The sequence below is a fragment of the Lissotriton helveticus genome, chromosome 8 (assembly GCF_964261635.1).
Source record: "Lissotriton helveticus chromosome 8, aLisHel1.1, whole genome shotgun sequence".
In the NCBI taxonomy this organism is placed as follows: domain Eukaryota; kingdom Metazoa; phylum Chordata; class Amphibia; order Caudata; family Salamandridae; genus Lissotriton; species Lissotriton helveticus.
This window is the reverse complement of record NC_136069.1, coordinates 422,354,777-422,377,001: the sequence shown is the minus strand read 5'-3', so window position 1 is coordinate 422,377,001 and position 22,225 is coordinate 422,354,777. Positions and strand designations below refer to the sequence as shown.

General features: G+C 46.9%; 1 protein-coding gene across 1 annotated transcript in view; it reads left to right on the top strand.

Moving 5' to 3' along the window:
• The window catches only part of VWA8 (von Willebrand factor A domain containing 8), a 1,418,144-nt gene that overhangs the window by 1,167,022 nt on the left and 228,897 nt on the right, over positions 1 to 22,225 (top strand). Inside the window, exon 39 of the mRNA XM_078657276.1 lies at positions 8,053 to 8,209. Within this exon, the coding sequence (XP_078513402.1) occupies positions 8,053 to 8,209 (157 nt within the window). The remainder of the gene's footprint in view (positions 1 to 8,052; positions 8,210 to 22,225) is intronic.

The window sequence follows — 22,225 nt, the reverse complement described above, 5'->3', positions numbered from 1 at the left end:
TTGCTGTACAGCATGCCTAAATACCATTGTCAAAGCCAATAGGTTGCAAAGGTGAGACCTATTGGCCAACGCTTACATAAACCTGTGGCTTTTAACCAATATATTTTGAGGGGAATACATGCTTCAAGGTGCGTCCCTTGAATTAAGTTTAAAAAAAATGTCTTTTGACGAGAAGTACTCTTATATTTCCATCTTTAAAAGCTTTAGCCCTCTGACTCCTTGCTCTTTCTAAGGTAGGGCTGTTCACCAAGCCAATCGTTTCTGGGGATTGTCGCCAGTTCCACAAGTCCCTAGTATCTGAGCTACCTGAGCTATTCATGGGTTCCTGTATCCTGTAGGGGCAGACTGCATAAGAAGGAATCTTGTAGGTTTACCTGCAGGACCGCTGCAAGGCATGGGCAGCTGCCAGGGTCCCGTGCCCAGCCGACCAACATGAGTCCCGCACCTCTAAGGCCCTCTTTTCAGCTGTTGGCCTCACAACTGTGTTTTAGCACTGTGAGGCTCAAGGCCTTGTATTCATGTGTAGCTCTGGCAATAATAGGTGCTGAGGCCAACCTCCATGGGCTTTGCCACTCTGTGCCATGGCTGCGAGGAACAGGGAAGGGGCGCCTCATCCCATGGGCATCGCAGCACTACACCATAAGTGCGAGCCTTGGGTAACAAAGGGCCTCTCCCAGCTAATCATGGCCTGGAATTGGAGATCCAATCTCGTGCTGCCCACACAAAGGCACTGCAGGACACCCACTGTCCCACACATTTAACCCTTTCAAATGACAAGCAACTCTCTTTCAGCCCTTGATGAGCTGTGAAAGAGATGCTTGTGGACGGCAGACAGGAGGCTCTGCAGCACAGAGGGGTCTTGCACAAGCAGCTTCAGTAGAGCCTTCAGCTACTGGGTTGCAAACAGCCTTAAATGAATGATTGAAACCTATACTCAGCACCTGTACTGAGGGAATGCCCTCTAAGGTTATTCCAAAGTGATGTCACAATGTTAAATCGGTGAACGAGGCGGAGGAACAAACAGTTGATTACATTAGTAGAGCCAAGACTGCAAAACACTTCTGCTTGGTGCATAGGCTATACACAGGGCCACTGTAATTATGCAGCAGAGGACGACCAAGTTATGCAGCAGTGTCCACTAAATTATGTGGTAACCCCTCCACAAATTATGCTGTGTAATGCAGTACATTTTGTGATAATATTGCTTCATTCTTTTCTCATTTTACACTTGTTAACAGTGTTGGTGAATAGGTTGCTCCTCATTAGTTTCAGTTTAACACCCAAACATAGTAACAAGTAACCAATAGGTGACCAGTCAACCTATGAAATGGGCCTTTCACTGCATGGCAACACGTGTTGCTGTGTTTTTAGTACATTTTGAACTGTCTGAGCTAGAAACATTGTTTGGGGTTAAAATCTGTAGATTATGTAGCAAATGCTAGATTATGTGGCAAATGCATAATTTTGGGAAAAGCAAATGCGGCAAATCTATAATTATGGGAAAAACACCATGGTCGCACAATTGCATAATTTCAGTGACCCTGGCTATACATTTACCACTCTATTGCATTTAGGTGAATATACTATGTGACTGGGCACTTCTCCTCTCCCAGGTAATATTTAGTAAATTTTCTAACGATACTCTTTCTAGCAGTTTTCCAATGGAATCAAAGTACTCCCAATCTTGCAAAAAAATAGCAGAGTAATACATTCACAAAAGTGATTGCTCAAGAGCGCACAAATTGTCCAAGTGGGAGGCTGAGATTTAAAAAAGTGTCTCCTCATTCCACGTTTCCAGCTAGTCCATTAAACCACAACTGCAGTATCAGTGATTCCTATAGGAAGGCCAAGGGTGTGCCCTCCCCAGGGAATTGTCATTCTGGCCATAGTGTTTATTTCCATCATATTTAGTTGAAATGGTAAAACTCAGACTAGATGTCAAATATCCTAGTTCCCTGGCTAAAACATATCCAATGGACAAGGTCCAGTGGCAGTGGTTATTTACTGGACAGTATGCCTGTTAGAAACTGATATTTACTACTGGTGTTTAAAAGCTTTAGTATTTCATTCCATTTGAATACCAGAGTTCTTTTTCTAAACTTGTTGCTCAAAATGTGCATGGTGAGTAGTAAAGGCTTACTCCAGGATGTAGTAACAGTATCAGAACCCAAATATAGTATGAATAACAATCACAATCAATAAACTTAATCTCCAGCTGAATTATTTTAAGATGGTCTGTGTTAGAGGCAGAGATTTAAAATTAAGTTCTAGAAAAAATCTTCTATGTGACTCGCAGTTCCTTTGCTCCACAAGAAACTTCTTCTGATGTCTCTGTAAACGCAATGTGTCTCCAAAGGTAAAAAGTGTCATGTGAAATGAAAATGGGAAATTGGCTACTCTATTATGGCCTCGCAGTGCTAGACAATACCTTTGAGCTCCAGGGGCCGGAGTCCCCCTCTCCTGGGACTCACAGTGATGGGTCATATCTGTGTGGCCCAGGAGTTGAGGCTCTTCTCCTCTGAGCCTTGCAGCACTAGGCCATGAGGCCCAAGTCAGTGGGGCTTCCGCAACACACACCCTAAAATCTTTAAAATAATGGCCAGTCAGTCCATGAGATAATGACAGATAAGGAGTTGGCCCAATGATGCAAGGCCCAGAAGAGGGAGGCCCTCCCTGGCCCTCCCGTTAGCTTTGCAATGCTGGACCATAGTTGGAAAGGCTCCGGGAAAGGCCGTTCTTTCCATGGGTCCCACAGACATGGTCAAGCACTGCATGATTTGAGGGAGCCATTCTCTGGCATATATAAATATCACATGCACATATACATACCCAATGCGCTAATCTGGAAACAAATTGTTAACATTTTGGAGAGACTAGGGCAAACTTTTCCATCCAGTGTGACTAATATAATGTATTTCCAGTTACCTGAAATTTAAAATAAGGTACCTATTTTATTTGTGTTAATATTTATGTTTTTCTTTTACTGATAGTCGCACCAAGAAAGTTGCTTCTTGCAAAGTAGCTCAACCATAGACAATTGATGGCACTTCCTATGATGTCAATTTCCGTGATTTCACATTGTATGCAAATTAAGGGGGCCTTACACATATTCTTTGTGTCAAGGGCCCCAAAAGTCGTAGGACCGGCCCTGTTTACCTGGATATAGAAATATAAAGCAGCATATTAATTGCTCGTTATGTATAGGATGGTATAGTCGACATGATAAAATGCATGCAGTGTCATTTTAATGTTTTGTAAAAATAAAAACGAATTCTGCGCTGTTTGATTGGGTGTCCTGCATCTGTGAAGTGTATACTGGAGTCTTCCCACAGCATCTACTTTATATTCTACTAGCAGCCCGTCCCGACGTTGTCCGGGTATGAAATAGAATGTGTGTAATGTGTGTATTTGGCAAGGGCAATTTATTTTAAAATCTCGCGGTAGACAACATTTTCTGTTTCATTAGAATAGGGACGGAGAAGGCCCAGCTGCAGCCCTGGTTGATGTTAGCAGGCGCGTGTAATTGGTGTAGTGATCCGACGCCTGAGCCCAGCCTCGTGTAATGTCGTTGAATGAGAAAGTTGAGTGACAGCGAGTAGGAGAGGCTGCAGTAATTGTCCCCGCAGACACGCTCATTTGCGTGTTCCTCCACTTGAGGCCCAGATGCAGGCCTGTTTGATGTTAGCAGGCGCGTGTTCCCCCGCTTGAGGCCCAGCTGCAGCCTTGGTTGATGTTATCAGGCGCGTGTAATTAGTGTACTGATCCGCCGCCTGAGCCCGGCTAGAGCCCTGGTTGATGGTAGCATGCGCGTGTAATTTCGTTGAATGAGAGAGTTCAGTAACAGCGCGCAGGAGAGGCTGCAGTAACGTTACTTACCAGGCCTCCAGGTGAACGCGTTTGTCATGCCCCCAGCACACGGCCACAGCAGACGATCTTCTGATTAATGTACGACCCACATGGCATGAAGGGCGGAACGTAGCACACACCCCCAGCGTTTCTCACGCCCCCAGCATGTCACGCCCCCAGCGTGCCCCTTGATGCTGCGCAGCAACATAATTGGCGCTTGTATGTACGACTCACATGGCATGAAGGGTGACACACGCCCCCAGCGTTTGTCACGCCCCCAGCGTTTGTCACGCCCCCAGCACACGCCCACAGCCCACGATGAGATGGCCGTACCACACGCCCCCAGCGTTAGTCACGCCCCTAGCCCACGCTCACAGCACAACGCAGACACGCCCACAAGGGACTACTTTGCTGGCACGGTTCTTTTGCCTCTTAAATGTATAGAGGAGTTGGCCTAACGGCTAAGGCGCTCGACCTCGGACCTGGGGATCTGGGTTCGAGTCTTGGTAACGACGCCAAACATCCTGTGATTCTGGGCAAATCACTTAATCTCCCCGTGCCTAACAAAAATGAATGTGTGTCCTCATGTAACGTAACTGGTGCTATGTAAAGCGCTCAGATACCTGATTCAGTTTGGGTCAAGGTTGCGCTATATACAACTCTGCAAAAGAAAAAAAAATATGGTGGCCGTCTGCATAGCCTATGTCCTTCTGCTGCAACTGCCCTTTCCAACGCTGTATTGGGTGTTGTGATTGGTGCTGTGGTTACTGAGATTACCCGCCTCAAAGGTTTCGGCTCTCTCTTTATAATATTAGTATGGATAAAATCAAGGTAGACCAAGTAATTGTGGTCTTTTCATGCACCGTAGTACTAATGCCTGTACGTTCAAACCTTGACAGTATGGGAAGTTGACCTACTTGAGCACTCTTTTACGTACTCCTACTTGCCGTGGTGAATCGGCCGGACATGCAACTCAATATTAATAAAAGTGCAAAGAGGCCACAGTCATTTCTATTTGTTTGTTTTGTACATGAATATTAACATTTTATCCCCTCTTTTGTTGATTTGGGGCCAATTCACAAAGGCATGTATGAGTACCCTAGAGCAGTGGTTCCCAAACTTTTCACTCCTGAGGACCCCCATTGAGTTACTATTGGAAGCCAGGGACCCCCAAGCAATTTGTATGATTTAAACGTCAAACATTGAAACTGTATCTAGAAAAAAATAAACACACTTGTGTGCACCTCAAACAAAACCTAGACTTGAATTACTGAAGATTTTAGTATTTTTATTTTTAAAATATTTTAAAAAATCAAAAAATCTTATTGATTAAGTTGGTGCTGCATCTCGCGACTAACTTTTCATTGTTTGGTTTTATTTCGCTGCCCGAGGCTCCTCCTCCTGCCAAGGATGGACTGGAATCCTAAAGCTGCTCTGGCAAATATTGTCAGACCAGACCCTGTACAGTGCACACCAAGTGCAGCAAGTGAGCCTGACCACTACAAAGGGGGCTTTGGGGGATTCTCCCCCCAAGAAAATTGGGGGCAAATGGTGCATTCAACAACACATTTGACATTATATATTGAATTGTATTAGCTTCTAAAGCATAGTGAAATAATGACCTTACTATGCACCAGGATATAACATTCTTTTGACAATCTTCAATGATTGACAATCTTCAATGATTGACAATCTTCAATGATTTCCTCACTTCTACCCTCCAACAGTGCCTCTCATCTCTCCATGGCCCCACTGTCACATGTATTTAATTTATTTTATAGCAGCTCTCATTACAGTGTAGGGTGTCAGAGCACTTTACATCACACACATACAGAGACAATGAATCATACATATGTAGATCAGTGAATAGAAAATGTTACATGAGGCAAAGGAGACTACAAGTTGTAGGATTCTCATGTCATCCATACTGGTAGGCATTTTGTAAGAGTGCTTGATCTGGAGAAGCACAAACTCCGGATGCAGAACATAACACAGGGATTTGCAATGACTTTAATAATGATTTATTTCTACCCAAACAAACCTTTTTAGCAGCATCGGGATAATGAAAGACAGGGAAAAAGCATAACTCACTAACTTGTACCATACAGTTTGCAGGCAGCTCTTTGATGACAGTTTAGAGCTCACTGTGCTAGATTACGATTGGAACTTGTGAACTACACAGTAACTAAATCATCGTGGCAAAAGCAGGAACCCACTGAGCTATGCACAAAACAAAATACTGTTTTTTTTTTATTATTGCATGGTAGACATTCTTCGCAGCAGGCATAGTAACCATCTGCACTTCCTTTGATGAGTCAAAGCTGCCACTGGACAAAACCCCATCTCTGTCCAATATGTACATTGATCACCGAAGTTATCTTGACACTTTTATTGCTGCCCAAAAACTGCCGATTATACAAGTAACTTTGCACTGCTTTTAAAACTGCTGCCTGAGGACCCCCTGGAAATGTGTCACGGACCCCTGGGGGTCCTCGGACCCCAGTTTGGGAATCACTGCCCTAGAGCAGTGGTTCCCAAACTTTTCACTCCTGAGGACCCCCATTGAGTTACTATTGGAAGCCAGGGACCCCCAAGCAATTTGTATGATTTAAACGTCAAACATTGAAACTGTATCTAGAAAAAAATAAACACACTTGTGTGCACCTCAAACAAAACCTAGACTTGAATTACTGAAGATTTTAGTATTTTTATTTTTAAAATATTTTAAAAAATCAAAAAATCTTATTGATTAAGTTGGTGCTGCATCTCGCGACTAACTTTTCATTGTTTGGTTTTATTTCGCTGCCCGAGGCTCCTCCTCCTGCCAAGGATGGACTGGAATCCTAAAGCTGCTCTGGCAAATATTGTCAGACCAGACCCTGTACAGTGCACACCAAGTGCAGCAAGTGAGCCTGACCACTACAAAGGGGGCTTTGGGGGATTCTCCCCCCAAGAAAATTGGGGGCAAATGGTGCATTCAACAACACATTTGACATTATATATTGAATTGTATTAGCTTCTAAAGCATAGTGAAATAATGACCTTACTATGCACCAGGATATAACATTCTTTTGACAATCTTCAATGATTGACAATCTTCAATGATTGACAATCTTCAATGATTTCCTCACTTCTACCCTCCAACAGTGCCTCTCATCTCTCCATGGCCCCACTGTCACATGTATTTAATTTATTTTATAGCAGCTCTCATTACAGTGTAGGGTGTCAGAGCACTTTACATCACACACATACAGAGACAATGAATCATACATATGTAGATCAGTGAATAGAAAATGTTACATGAGGCAAAGGAGACTACAAGTTGTAGGATTCTCATGTCATCCATACTGGTAGGCATTTTGTAAGAGTGCTTGATCTGGAGAAGCACAAACTCCGGATGCAGAACATAACACAGAGATTTGCAATGACTTTAATAATGATTTATTTCTACCCAAACAAACCTTTTTAGCAGCATCGGGATAATGAAAGACAGGGAAAAAGCATAACTCACTAACTTGTACCATACAGTTTGCAGGCAGCTCTTTGATGACAGTTTAGAGCTCACTGTGCTAGATTACGATTGGAACTTGTGAACTACACAGTAACTAAATCATCGTGGCAAAAGCAGGAACCCACTGAGCTATGCACAAAACAAAATACTGTTTTTTTTTTATTATTGCATGGTAGACATTCTTCGCAGCAGGCATAGTAACCATCTGCACTTCCTTTGATGAGTCAAAGCTGCCACTGGACAAAACCCCATCTCTGTCCAATATGTACATTGATCACCGAAGTTATCTTGACACTTTTATTGCTGCCCAAAAACTGCCGATTATACAAGTAACTTTGCACTGCTTTTAAAACTGCTGCCTGAGGACCCCCTGGAAATGTGTCACGGACCCCTGGGGGTCCTCGGACCCCAGTTTGGGAATCACTGCCCTAGAGTGTAGTACATGTGTACTACTTTATGTACTCACGTACCATAAATGCCCCTGGGACTAGGCCTCACCATGTTCTCTGGGCCAGACTGCAAAGTGGACAGAAAAAAGACACCCAACTCGCGAGCTTCATGATACCTTTCTCAGGAACTTTCTGTTTATCTCAGTTGTCAATATTGGAAAGTTGAGTTTGTAAAAGTGTTGCATTGTCTTTAGAAGCGATGCGAAGGCTTAAGTGTAACAATGCTCCTTTTCCTGAATGCGCCAGGTGGAAGAGATACGGCCGGGCTCGGAGGCAAAGGAGGACCTTACCGCCTAGATGCGGGCCATAAAGTTCACCAGGTGTCGCAGGCAGAGAAGGATGCGGTTCCTGAAGAGGTCAAAAGAGCTGCAAAGGAAATGGCTGAAAAGGCTTTTAAACAGAGGTCAGTGCAATGCATCCTTTTCATGCAATGAGACGAACAACAAGCAGGTAGATTGTGCCAAGCAGTATTTTAAGAAGGGAAAATAGTCTTATTTTCATGCTTTCTACGGTTAAGGGTTGGGTGCAAGGGCGTCTTCTTCATCTCATTCTGGGAGGGGCTGAGATGACCTTTTCCAAGGCCACTGGAATTTTGCAACTCTGCAGCTGCAGTGTTTTCCGCATACTTATGGTTTGCCACATAATCCTTTGTCTGCTACATAATTTGCAAATTTAATTTAAAAAACTGTTTCTGGTTTAAAGAGATCAACAGTTACTAAAAATGTAGCAACACGTTTTGCCACGTAATGGAGGGCCCTTCCCAAAAGTTGAATGGGCACTTTTCTGGTGTTTATTGCTGTGATTGGGTGTTGACTGGTACTAATGAGGTGAAACCTGTGCCCAGATTGCATTGTGTAAAAATGAGAAAGTAATAGAATAATACTATCACAAATTGTGCTGCATTATGCAGCGTAATATGCCTTTTCTTGACGCATAATTTTGTCATCCCTGTTGCATAATTTGGTCCACCCCTGCCGCCTCTTTTGGTCAACCTTGCCGCCTCAATCTCCACAATACAGTGGCTCTGCCCTATTATAAAAAATATAAAGCATATGGTGTCAAACAGGGCCGGCTTTAGGGCAGTGCGACTGGTGTGGCCACACTGGGCATTGACATGCGGACGGGGGGCGCTGACTTCAGGGAGTGTGCTGTGTTTAGCAATAACCTATGATTGGAGCAATGAGGGGCACTTTTGCCCGGTGGTAGTGAGAGAATCCAAGTAGGAGGTCATGGGGGTATAGGTGCCAAAAATAATTGTTGCATCGGGCTCCACCAGCGCTAAAGCCGGCCCTGGTGCGAAAGGGTAGCACTGTGCCATACCGGAAGAAGTGCAGTGCCCGAGAGACTCCAACCAAAGATCAGTCCGCGAGTCTGTTTTGTTTCCAAGCCACTCTCTTTCATGGATGTATGAATATATATTGATTTTTGAAGCCTCGCACCGCACATTCTGACTGACACAACCAAAGGCAGGGTTGCAGTGAGCTGGCCAGGGCAGAGTCCAGGGCCGGCTTTAACACTGGTGGAGCCCGGTGCGAAAATCATTTTCGGTGCCCCCACACCCAATGACCGCCTCCTCGGATTCTCTCACTACCACCGGGCAAAAGTGTCCATCATCGCTCCAATTATAAATTAGAGCTAAACACAGCGGCCCCCCTGAGGTCAGCGTCCCCTCCACAGGTCAAAGTCCAGTGGGGCTACACAAATTGCACTTCCCCATAAACTGGCCCTGGCAGAGTCCAACGTGACCGTGATATTCCCTGGCTGCATTTTTCTTTCCCTTTGGCCACTTCTGTTTCCAAAAGCCTTTCCTCCTCTCATGGTTGCCACCCAGAACTATAACAGCCTGGACCCTAGCCCCACCGAGAGGACCTCACAAAAGTGTGAAACCGCTGACTAGAGACTGGGTCCTCTCTACCGTAATCCTATTTTGTCATCCAACCTAATATCTCACCCAGTGCACAAATATAATTGGGATTAATAGGCCGTTTAAAAGAAGGATGGGCTGGAGTCCTCTCTGCAAAGACTGACCTAATAACAACCATTTCCATTCCATCCAAGTCTGGAGCTGCTTGACCCTGGCAGCCCGAGGAGTCAAGGTTGGTATTGGGGTAGGCATTAAAGTCTCCACCAATTATTGTGATCCTGGATGGGAATACAAGGATAGCATTCCTTATTGCTGTGAGTGCCAGGGTGGGGGGCTGGGTGGTATACATCCACTCAAAAAGTTGTGAAGCTGGCTCTCGAGGAGCCCCTCAACACCCACCAAGTGGCCCTTCACATCCCCAACAGAGGATGTCACCACCAATGACAATGATTTATGGCAGAGCAGCGCCAGCCACGTGACCCCCACACAAACCCTGAGTGGTACACGCAGCCATTCCCAAAGCGCTTCAAAAGAAGGCAGTGTGTGCCCATCACGTGCGTCTTTTGCAGCATCAACACCGTGAGCATAAATCTTCTGGCGTGGCGCAAATATGTATGCTCCCACTGAGAGCCACCATTGTGAATACCAGATTCGAAATCTAGTTTGTTTATTCACTGCAATGAAATACAATTTGTTTCCCACTGTTGCTACTGTATAAAGGAATAGCAGGCTGGTCTGGCAAGGCTCTCTGTGAGCCTGTCGGTGCAGCACTAGCTCTCTGCTTCTGTGGAGAGCAGAGATTACAGCTTTGGGAGGGGATGATCAAGGAAAGAATGTACACAGGTATTGGGTCTAGGTCAGAAGAGGCCCAGTTATAGATCTATTTTTTTTTAAAACATATTGGTCATTCCCCTCATTCGCCTCATTGCAGTTAGCCCAAGTCCATAAATAATCTGCATACACCTTTGAGACCCAGACGTACTCGGGCTATTCAGTGCAGTGGTCTGAGTCAGAACTCGGTTGCCCTTATCATAACACAGCATTCTTTAGTTCTTGACTCAATTTTTCAACTTCTTCCAGTAATTTAGCGCTGTCCTTCAGGGCATATTTGACAGATTTTCTCATTTTTTAAAAAAATATGTTTTTAAAACAGTTTTTATTGCAGACTTACATTACAAACAAAACTTCCAATCAGGATCACCGCTTCCGGGATCATCTGGGCGTTAATTTCTGTTCAGTTCTGTACACAGCCGTTTAGCCCACATCCCGAGGGTAGGGCGGCGTTAAATGTAACAACGTCATCAACAAAGGTGCCGTGCAGAACTATAACTATTCTATAACCAGTATTCTCGTCCGCTTTTCCTTTTTTTTTTTTTTATTATCCCCCCCTCGTCCTAGGCCATCCCCCAACTCCTACACTATCCCCAACTACCCACCCTCCCCCCTGATCTCACCACCCCCGCATGAGAGCGTGGCCAGTCTACCTCTGTGAGTGCTAACAGGAATTAATGAGTGTCTAAGTGTGTGATGTACCTGTCGTGTCTCTGGGAGTTTCATCGTCGGCGTCTAGTCCTTCTGCGTTGTCTTGTAACTCATAGTCGCGCAAGGTCTGCACTACTGCCTCCCATGCTGCCGCTGCTTCCAATGCCTTATCGTCTTGTCTCCTACGCGCTAGTTGATACCTAAGTGTGCTTTTGCTAGCGGCCCATTTCAGTAATTTACTGAGCCATCTCTTGTATGCGGGACCCGATTTCGACTTCCACAATCTTGTAATTTCTCTTTTGGCCAGGAGAATGCCCATATCAATAAACTTGCTAGTGATCTTATTTTTGGGTGTGTGCGGGAACCAATGGAGAACACTGATCGCTATATCGATTTGCAGCTGTCTCTCCGTCACTACATTTAGCGTGTCCCCAATCGCCCGCCAATAGTCCGCCAATGCTGGGCAAGACCACAGCATATGGGCCAGTTCCGCCTCCTCCATAGCGCACCTGGGGCATGCTGCCTCAGCCGCCCCAAAATATTTCTTGATTTTACCAGGTGTTAAGTAGGCCCTGTGGAGGATAAAGAAGTGTATCTGTTGGAAGCGTGCGTTCCTCGTGCTCTTTCGCGCTCTCCTCACTATCTGCGCCCAGGCTGTTTCGGGGATCTCCTTGTTCAGGTCAGATTCCCACTTGGCCTTTAGCCCCTCCAAGGGTAGCAAGTTCTCTCGGAGCAATCTAGAGTACAGGCACGTGACTGCCTTGTACGTCCCCGCCGCCACCATGGTATATTGGCAGACCGCGGTCGTCGAGGGTTCCACTAGCCCTTCATTCCAGTGTGTTTGCATAGCCCTAACGACCGCAGTATGCAGTAAGTACCCCCCTCTCGGGAGGTCAAACCTCTCTTGCAGTATCTGATACGGTAACAGCTCCCCGTTCTCGTATAAATCACCGAGAACCTGCAGCCCCGCGTCTTCCCATGTCTGTAGTTGCGACCAGTCCCCTCCATGAGGAAGCGCCGTTATCATTCCGAGTGGTATCTCAGGAGCATATGGGTGTCGTACGCCCGCCCGACGTTGTGAGCGATTCCAGCTTAGCCGAAACGTCTTTTCTTCAAGGGATAAGTCGCTAACAGCCAGCCGCTGTTGCAGTGTGATATAGGCAAGGATATGTCGCGGAGTACCCCCCCTCTCTCTCAGTTTCCGGTCTTCGAAAGACCCTCGCTACTTCCTGCGTGAAAAGTTGCAGCTGGGCCGCCAGGTAATAGAGCTTGAAATCTGGGACCGCCAGGCCCCCCTCGTCCTTCGGGCGGGTGAGCATTTGCAGTGCTACTCTGCTCCTACCCGAACCCCATATAAACGAGGTCAGTTGTGATTTCAGTCGTCGGAAGATGGAACTGGGTATCCATACCGGTAGCGTGCGGAAGTAGTACAGAAGTCTCGGCAGGGCAATAATTTTCAATAGGGAGATTCGGCCTGTTACCGAGAGCGGGAGAGTGGCCCAAAAGGCCATGCAACCCTGTAGTGCTCTCATGCATCGGCCCACGTTGCCTTCCAGCATATCAGGCACTTTGTGATAGACATACACCCCTAAGTATTTCAGACAGGTGGGCTCCCAGGCGAGTAGTGGACGGGAGGCCGGTCGCGCCTCCCCATGACGCACAGGAAATAAACAGGTCTTGGACCAGTTAACTTTCAGGCCCGAAAGTTCTCCAAAGTGCCCAAGTAGTTTTTCCGCTCCCGCCAGTGCTACTTCCGCATCCTCAAGAAATATCAACAGATCGTCCGCGTATAGCGAAATGAAATGATGTCCCTCCCTACTGCTGAGCCCTTTCTAATGCCTCCCTGTTCAGACCTCCGCCGCGAGTGGTTCAATCGCCAGAGCGAACAAGAGGGGGGACAAAGAACACCCTTGTCTTGTTCCACGTTCCACTAGGTATTGTTGGGATATGAGCGATCCCACCCGCACCCTTGCTACTGCTGAGGCGTAGAGCACTCTCGTCCATTGGATGTAGCCGTCCCGCAATCCAAAGCGTCCCATGACTTTATACAAGTACTCCCATTCCAAACTGTCAAACACTTTTTCTATGTCAATCGACAGAATCATTGGCGTCTGCGCTTCTGGGTGTATGTCCTCCAACAGCCGTATGAGCCGCCTAATATTCACAGTCGTATTGCGCGTGGGAATGAATCCGGATTGGTCTTTGTGGACCAGACCAGTCATGTGCTGCAGCAATCTGGCCGCTAAGATATTACTTAAGATTTTGTAGTCCGTCATTAGCATCGATAAAGGTCTATACGACGCTGTACTGTGGCTCTCCCTCCCCGGTTTCAGCAAGGGGATCACTAGCGCCTCTCGCATAGATTGGGGCAAACTGCCCATCAACTTGGCCTCTTTATACACCTACAGTAGACGTGGCACCAGCTGGTCTACGTATTTACTATAAAATTCTATGGGCAGCCCGTCTAGTCCTGGTGTTTTATTGCGGGCCATCTGCTTGATGGCCTCCCTAATCTGCCCCAAGTTTATATCTCTGCCCAGGTCCTCTGCCTGGTCTTGGTCCAACTGCGGGATGGTCAGGCCCTCCAGGAACGTGTTAATATCGCGGTCTTCCCCCTGTTTCGTGCTTCTATAGAGCGTTTCATAATAGCCTTGGAATCGCTGTAATATTTCAGTTTGTGTATAAACCGTGCGTCCCCCTTCCATCTCTAATGCCAGGATGGGGGAGCTTCGTTTAGTGCGGCTAGCTAGCCACGCCAGCAACGTCCCAGCCTTATCTCCCTCGGCATGTGCCCGCAGCGTGTAGGCCTTGTAATCGAAGCTGCGTAGGCGCTCTACCTCGACTGCCACCGCCTCCCTAGCCGCACTAACCGCCTCCTGGAGTTCAGGGTGACCTGGCCTCGCCACTTCCGCGTCTCTCAGTTTGTCCTTTGCTTTGTCTAGATCTCCCAGTAAAACCTTTCGTACTCCCGCACTCTTCCCGATGCAAGCCCCCGGACAACTACCTTGAAGGCGTCCCATTCTGTCGCCCTGGAGGACGCTGTGCCAGTGTTTTCTGCAAAATACAATATTATGTCTTCCTCCAGTGCTGCGTGGAACAGGGGATCTTCCAGTGTCTCAGGTCGCAGTTTCCAGGTTGGAACGCGAGGGACCACAGTCATCCAATCCACCGTGACCAGCAAGGGGTTATGATCTGAAATTGTCCTAGCCAGGTATTCAGACCCTACCACAGTCGGCATCACCAACGGGGAACATAGCACCGTGTCAAGTCGAACTTGCAAGTCATGCAGGCCAGAAAAATATGAGTAGTCCCTTTCATTGGGGTGCTGTGTACCCCATGCATCTATCAGGTCCCATCGCCCTTGCCAATCTAGTCTGCCTCTGGTGAGTCGGTGTACCGGGGAGTCTCCCAATGGCGGGTGAGACCTGTCAAGAGCCACGTCCGTAATTGAGTTGAAGTCCCCCCCCCACCACTACTGGGCTCGCCAGATATTGTGCAATAGCTCCTGAGAGTCTCGTCAGGAAGGAGAGTTGGTCAGTGTTTGGTGCATACACACTACAGAATGCTATATCTCTGCCTCTCAGTTTGCCCTCGATGGCTACATATCGGCCCTCAGGGTCTATTGTCTGCCTAGTCAGTTGGAATGGAGTCCGCCCTGATCCAAAGCAACGTGCCCCTAGCAAATGCAGAATAAGTAGTGTTAAACAGTTGCCCTCTCCATCTGCGCTGCAGGGCTATTCCTTCCGATTTTGTCAGGTGTGTTTCCTGAAGGAGCGCAATTTGCACCCCCCTACGGATCAGATAGGCGTGAACCTTGTGCCTCCTCGCCATCGTGTGCAATCCCCTCACATTCCAGGTTATACATCTTAGTTTACCCGTACTAGCCATTGTCTCGCATCAGCAAATGTGGTGTAATCCAGTTGCCCGCCTCTGCGTAAGTGCTGATATCCCCCCAATATGTCCCCAGAACCACACATGCCCTACCCCCCTCCAGAACCAAAACTACCAAATGCCAGTGAAGATCGTCCCCAACAGTCCTCCCCTCCCACCCCCCCAGAACAGGACCCAATATTAAGCTATCAGTCCCCATCCAAACTTAAAGGAACAACTCAACCTCCCGTCTACACCACAGTCGTCACTGTGGATGCCTTAAGGGCTAGTGGAGTGCGACTCAGGACCGGAAGGTAGCTACGCCAGCCCCCCCTCTCCCCCCCCGCTCCCAAGACCCCCCCATAGCCAGCAGCGGTGAAACATCCTGTATTGCATCATACAACCGCATTACTTAATATGCTCTCCCCCAGTTACCAGTGATGTCCGCTTCCCTCTTCTCCCGTGTCAGACGCTTAGGATTTCTTCTGCCGTCTGTGGCGTCACTATCGGGTCCCCGGTGCTGTGCGCCTCCGACAGGTCCGTCTCCGAGCCCGTTACGTGGCCCTCCGATTCCGTGCCCCGTTTTGGAGGGGAAGCATCAGCCCCGACAGTGCCACCACTGCTTGTAGCGCCGCTCTCCTTTCCTCATCTGTTTGGGACACCGAAGGTTTCCGAGACCCTTGCCGCCGGCTGCGGAGTCTCTGCGATTTCCGCACTTGTGTTGTTCGCCGTTCCTCCTCCGCTCGACCTTCTGACTCCGTCTTTGCCCGCCTCGTAGGTTTCCCACCACGCCCAGGCATCCGCTGACGTGGGGAAAAAGAGCGTCTTGCCGTCCAGCACCACCCGTAATTTGGCCGGGAAGAGCAATGAGTATGAAATGCCTTCAGTTCTAAGTTCTCGTTTAAGGGACAAGTAGGAGGCTCTCATCCGCTGCGTCTCATAGGTGTAGTCAGGGAATAGTGCCACCTTGCTATTTGCGACTTGGAAGGGCCCCGCATCCCGAGCTCTCTGTAGTAACAAGTCTCTGTCCTTGTAATACAGTAGCTTAACTATTACCGGTCTGGGCGGTTGGCCCGGTTTGGGAGGCCTAGCCGGGACGCGGTGAGCGCGCTCAAGCGTGAAAAAGGGAGAGAGGCCTTCTGGAGCCACCGTTGTTTTAAACCAATCGTGCAGGAAGCTGATCATGTCCCCCCTTTCCGTTTTTTCCGGAAGGCCCACCAAGCGGACGTTATTGCGCCGACTTCTATTTTCGGCATCCTCAGCCCTTCTCTCCAGAGATTGTATTCTGTCTAGAGCGTCCGCAAGTTTCACTTCCATAGTTATATGAGCCGGGGCTAGCTCCTGCAGGGTGTCTTCAGTGGTCTTGACCCTGTCTTTAAGCTTATCATGGTCCGCACGCAGGAGTCCCAGGCCTGACGCCATTTGCGCAATAGCTTGCTGTAAAGTGTCTCTGGTTGCTGCGATGGCCTCCAGGATGCAGTCCTGGAGTTGTTGCAGATCTGATGGTCCCGAGGCGGCACCCTCCGGCGTGTCCGAGGTCACAGTCCCGTCCGGCTTCCCTTTATTCCTTACCATGATTCCGAATGGCCAGTTGGGTTATTGCTCTCTACCGTGGAAGGGGAGCGTCCGCGATTGTAGTATTGATGGGGGTTCGCAAAAACGGCCTCGTAGGTCCGGCGATTCGCCAGTCGTAGGCTCCAGGCTGGTCACAGTTTCTATGATTCCCAGTCTTGTGGGGTTGGTCAGATCGAGTTCCCCCGCCCATGCGCAGCGTGCAAGCTCGACTCGCCTTATCCCTGGCTTTTTCTGTCAGGTGGGCCCAGGATCCGTGTGGCACCCCGCTACGATGGAATGCAGAATGCAAGCAACGAGCCTCAATTCGCCCGGTCACCTTCTCCAGTGCTCCAGGCTCTTCCCCAGGGATCCAGCCTCTGCTGCTGTGTCTAGGCTCTCTTCAAGGTGCCAGCCGCCTCTCACCTTGCTCCGCGCCGGGTCCCATATCTTACTGTCAGATTGTGATCCGATGCCTCTAATTTCTGACCACTGGGGCGGAGCAATGCAGCGCCGTACACCCTGCCCAGGTCGGAGGGCCTCCGGTTACGCGTCCGGCTTGGTTACGCTGTAGGCCTTAACTCTCCTGTAGGCGCTCCACTCCGTTGTCGGTCAACCACCGTGGTCGCCCTCGCGGCAGTGACCACTGCAGCCCGGCAGCGTCGCCCCTAAGATCTGCCAGACCGCCGCCCGCCAGGGTCGTCCTCAGGGCCTGGGCCAGTAATTGGTGGGCTCCTATCCTCCCACGGGCTGCCGGCGTCTCAGGTCGCTCACCTTAGGGCGTCTCCGTGGCTCACAATTCTTAGCCCACAGCACGTTGCACCGTGTCGCCTCTGATGCATAGGAGGATATCCCTATGTGAAGCCTGTAGCCCTCACTCCCAATTAGTCAATCATTGCCCGCCGGCGGGACCAACAGAGTCGAGATTCAGGTAGTCTCACAGCAGGCCGTCACTCCTCGGTTATATTCCTCTGCCCGGGGACATCAGGTTCGCCACTTCCCCGCTGCGGCACGAATCCGCACGCGCCGCCAAGCAGTCTCACAACCATCATAGGCAGGTCGTGCACGCCTCACCTCTCTCGATCGGGTGGGGCCCCGGGTAACAGTCCGCCTCAGAGCCGCTTAGGTCGGTCCCCATTCAGCATCCGCATCAGTGCCCAGTCCGATCGGAGCCTCAATCCTCGCCGCCCTTCTGCTGAGACACGCAAAGCGCCGTATGTCGCAGGATCAGCCCAGTGCCTCGGTGCGGGGGTATCGAGTCCGCAGCGCCTGCATCAGCAATCGCTATATCCTCCTCTGCTGCGCTCCAGGGTTCACCGTCCCAGGGATCACTTTTCCACGCTAAAGCTCTCGTTAATGATCTCCGACATCGGAGATGGCCGCCATGACACCGCTCCTCTGCTCTCAGGCTCAGCAGTCGCCCCACTCGGTCTACAGGCCTCCGGCTGGCTCCGATTGCTCTCGCTAGGATGCCGCTGCCGTTCTCCTCGCCTTCGGTGCCCAGAGGAACGTTGTTGTGTGCTTCACCGCTCCGTTAATGCAGGATAATATGGGGATCAGGCACGGAGCTCTAAGTTCATGCCGCCATTCCCTCCGGCGACCAAGCCACGCCCCCCTTGACAGATTTTCTCATCATGGTGACTGAACTACATTTGTTCTTATTGGCCCACTCTTCTAGCATCTCCAGTCTCAGGATCCTTAGAGGTGGGGATTGTGAATATTCTTAGGTCTTTCTTGACCCTTTTAACATCTATATACTTTTAAAGCTTCTCACTATCCCACTATTTAGCAAGTTGTTTTTTGTGAAGTTTCTCCAATTTGTCAAATTTCAAGTGCGTAGTTATACCATTACTGCTCTGGGAGTTGGTGTTAGGGCCATCCACATTCTGGACAAAAAAACAATTTATTAGACGCTTCCTTCCTTTTAGCTTCCACAATAGAAGCAATGTTGTCTTAAGTGCTCTAAAAATAGCCAAAAATAGGCATTTTTTTTTTTAAATAAAAGAGTGCAGCAAGCAAAAGCGTCTGAGTGTTTCTATGCACTATGAGGAATTTGTGAGTTTATGTTAAAGGCAACTGGAGCCCGACTCAAACTGCCAAGCTGAATAGCCTGAGTACTTCTGGGTCTTGAAGGGGTATGCATATTGCTTATGAAATTGGGATAACCGCAATGAGGGGCACGAGATACCGATGCAGACTGACTGTAACACTGCCATCTCCAGTGGTGTCGTGAAGGACAGTGATCACGTCCAGAGCAGGACATTTGTGAGCCATACGGAGCGCCGTACTTCAGCTATTAAGCACAAGCAAGGGTCACCCCCCGAGTCGGGGACCCAGACAGCAGACCTGTTGCTCAGCAGTGCGTGCTTGACATTACAGCAGTTTTACTTGTTTCATGCACATTGGATAATCGTCGTGGAGAGGAGTTACTAGGACCTTTTAGCATGTTGCGCTTTGAGTGACACACACTTCGTTAAACTGTAGTTGGCTATTTTTTTTTTGCATGTGTTGATCAGTAGCTATATAAGTAGCTATATGGGTTATTGATTGGTTGCACAAGTATTTGTATGGGAGACTGAGTGTGTGTATGGCTTGCTGGGAGGTGTGTGACTCTGTGCAGATCAATGTGTACTTGTATCAGTGATTCTATAAGAGAGTAAGTATGTGTTAGTATATGTTTGAAAATGTAAGGTACTCTATGTTTAACTGTGTAGATTAGAAAATGGAAGTGTGATTGATTCTTTACAGGGCTGACTAGGTGTGTGAGTAACTCCATGGATGAGTGGCAGAGTGTGAGTGTCTGTATAGGTGTATGAGTGCATATGATAGTGTTGTAAAGATGAGTGATTGTATGTATGAATGATTGTATGGGTGAATGAGTGAATGTGTGTGTAGACGTAGGAATCAGTGAGTGCGTATGTAGTAACTAGTATTGGTGTGTCAATGGTTTCAAAAATGATACTCTGTATTTAACACTGGGTGTAACAGAGGTTATATTAAAGTGTGAGGAGATGCATTGTATTGTCACATTAATGATATCATCATTGATGTGACCATTGATGTCAAATGAGATATCATCAGTGATGTCATTTGAGATGTCATCAGTGATGTCATCAGTGATGTCACTGACCATGTCATGAATGATGTAATATGTGACATCATCAGCAGTGGATTGCGGGTGCGCGATATATAGTTAGTGCAACTAACTATATATGGAATTTCAATGGTTTTGTGTGAGTAAAATAAGGTTTTTTAAATGCTAATTCCTAAATATATATGGTCTATAACCTATGGTTTTTTCAGTGAATTTCAATGGTTTTTTAATAGCAAATATCTGTAGCTGTAAAATGTATTCTTCTTTAAATCCCAAAATATATTTTATATGTTTATTAATAACTTTTTTTTTGTAATTTTTTTTTTCTTCGTTCCCACTTCGCGAATCGGGAAGCTTCCCGTTAGCTGACCTTGATGCCGCGAAATAGACCGCGAGCCGGTAAACGTTTCTTTACCGCAACTGCCGCGTTAGAAAACAACATCGTGACGCCTCCCGTCCGCATGACGTTTCGCGTTGTCGCGTGATACGTCATATGACGTACTACGTTAGCGAACTGGTACGCTTACCGAGTCGCAAAGCACAGGTTTCTGGAAGCAAACCGGAAGGCCCTGCAAAGCGTGTAACGTAAACACAGCAGGTCATGTGACTTGGTAATAACACTTTTCATTGGTTCATTTCACTTTTGGTTTCCTAATGATGTAAGACTAGGTCATATAATCTAAAATGAACACTTTTCATTGGTTGAGAACTATTGTTTTTCCCAAATGATGAAAATCCCTCTTTCTTTCCTCACTCTGACTTTCATCATTGTGAGAGAAAGACCCTTTGTTACCAGTGAGCAATGGCTTCTTTAGTAGCTTCAGCTGGTGCTTCCCCACCACCTCCACCACATCCAAGGAAGAGTGGACCGATGTGTGAATGTGTTCACTGTATGCAACAACTTTGTCACTTACAGAAGCCTCACCTTCTCCATGCCTCCTACACAGTTCTACATGTACATCATAAATGCAAACAGAACAGAATTAATTATACATGTTAAATGGTTTATTTTTGCTGTTCTCAGAATGTATCAAATTTCACTAAAAACAGTGACTTGAAGGTATTCATCATATAACAGCGGGGAAAAAAAAACACAATCAAAATGATTGTGTTTAAAAAACCCATACAACATAACAAATCAGAATTCAGAACTCCTTAAAGTTAACTTACTTTCCATGACGGCCAAGGATGTCCTATGAACAGCTTACACTCTGTTGTGCTGTTATTACTTTCAACCCGCCACTTTCTGAAAGAAAACCTCCATCGTTTTCAAAAACATGTTACATACAATAAATGACTTCTTGCTCTCTACCACAAGTTTCCACAAGGCCAAATCTTGTCAGACCCATTTATAACTCTTGGATTTCTTGTAAGCCAATCCCGTCTTTTCGCATTGCCGCAACTTTCAGAATTAAAATGTTGAAGATCATTTACACAATCCTGGACTAGTAATATCTTCCCCTTCTTGCTCAATCATGTTCTACATTTCCTATCACACTGATACTGCTTACTATGAAGCAGACTTACACTACCTTTATGACTAGTACAATTATTTAATTCTCTACATCACTTTTAATCACAAAGCAATGTAAAACAGTAGACAGCATTGCAGACTTACATTCCCTCTACTCCATGTTTTGATTGGCTGCTTCAATTAGCTTATAAAAAGAAATAGTTTTTCTGAACTCATTCAAAGTGCACGTATTTCTCAATGACGTCCAGTGTTATGGTAAAAAGTTATGTCTCTGTACTACACTTATCCTCAAGGCCAAATAGTGTAGGAGCCATGAGAACTTCTTGAAATTCCTCAGAGCACATCCCGAGATTCTTTCCCTAAAATTTTGGTTTTAAAAACACCAGGTAAGAGTTTTTAAGGTCATATGGCAATTTTTTTGTGAAAATTAAAACAGAATCATTGCAGAATGACCAGCCATTTCTACACTTTAAATAAGCTGTATAATGTCCTGATGTTATTGAAGGACCATCATGATATATAATTGCTACAGTTACAAAAGTCCTTCCTGATATTGACAACTGTGAAGCCACAAAATTTTTAATTAAAGTTGTCAATTTTGTTCCATCAGGCCTACATCGTTGGAACATTAAAATGACATACTGGCCATATGTTCGTATAAATAATGTGGAAATCATTTCAGATTTACATTGGCTACACTCCATGTTGTGATCAGCTGCTTTTACTAGCTTATTAAAAGAGACTGATTTACTGTCTGGCAAAGTTAAATATATAAATCTTTCTGAGTCTACACTAGTAGTACTTGATACCCTACAGTTCTCGCAGTCATGCTGCCATTGATAAGAAAGCCCAAACAGGTGATCTACATCTACACCTTCATCATGCAATACATCAAGCATATACATTAAAAACTCCTGACAATCTTGCTGACTATTTTGAGAGAATTGTGTTTGGCCTGAACATCTGTCTAACAGATTTCGAATTTCAGACACACTTTCTATGTTTGTTCTATCAGTGCTACATTTCTCTAACACAGAATTTAACAAACTGCAAAATCTTTGATCAGAATTGACCACAATCTCTT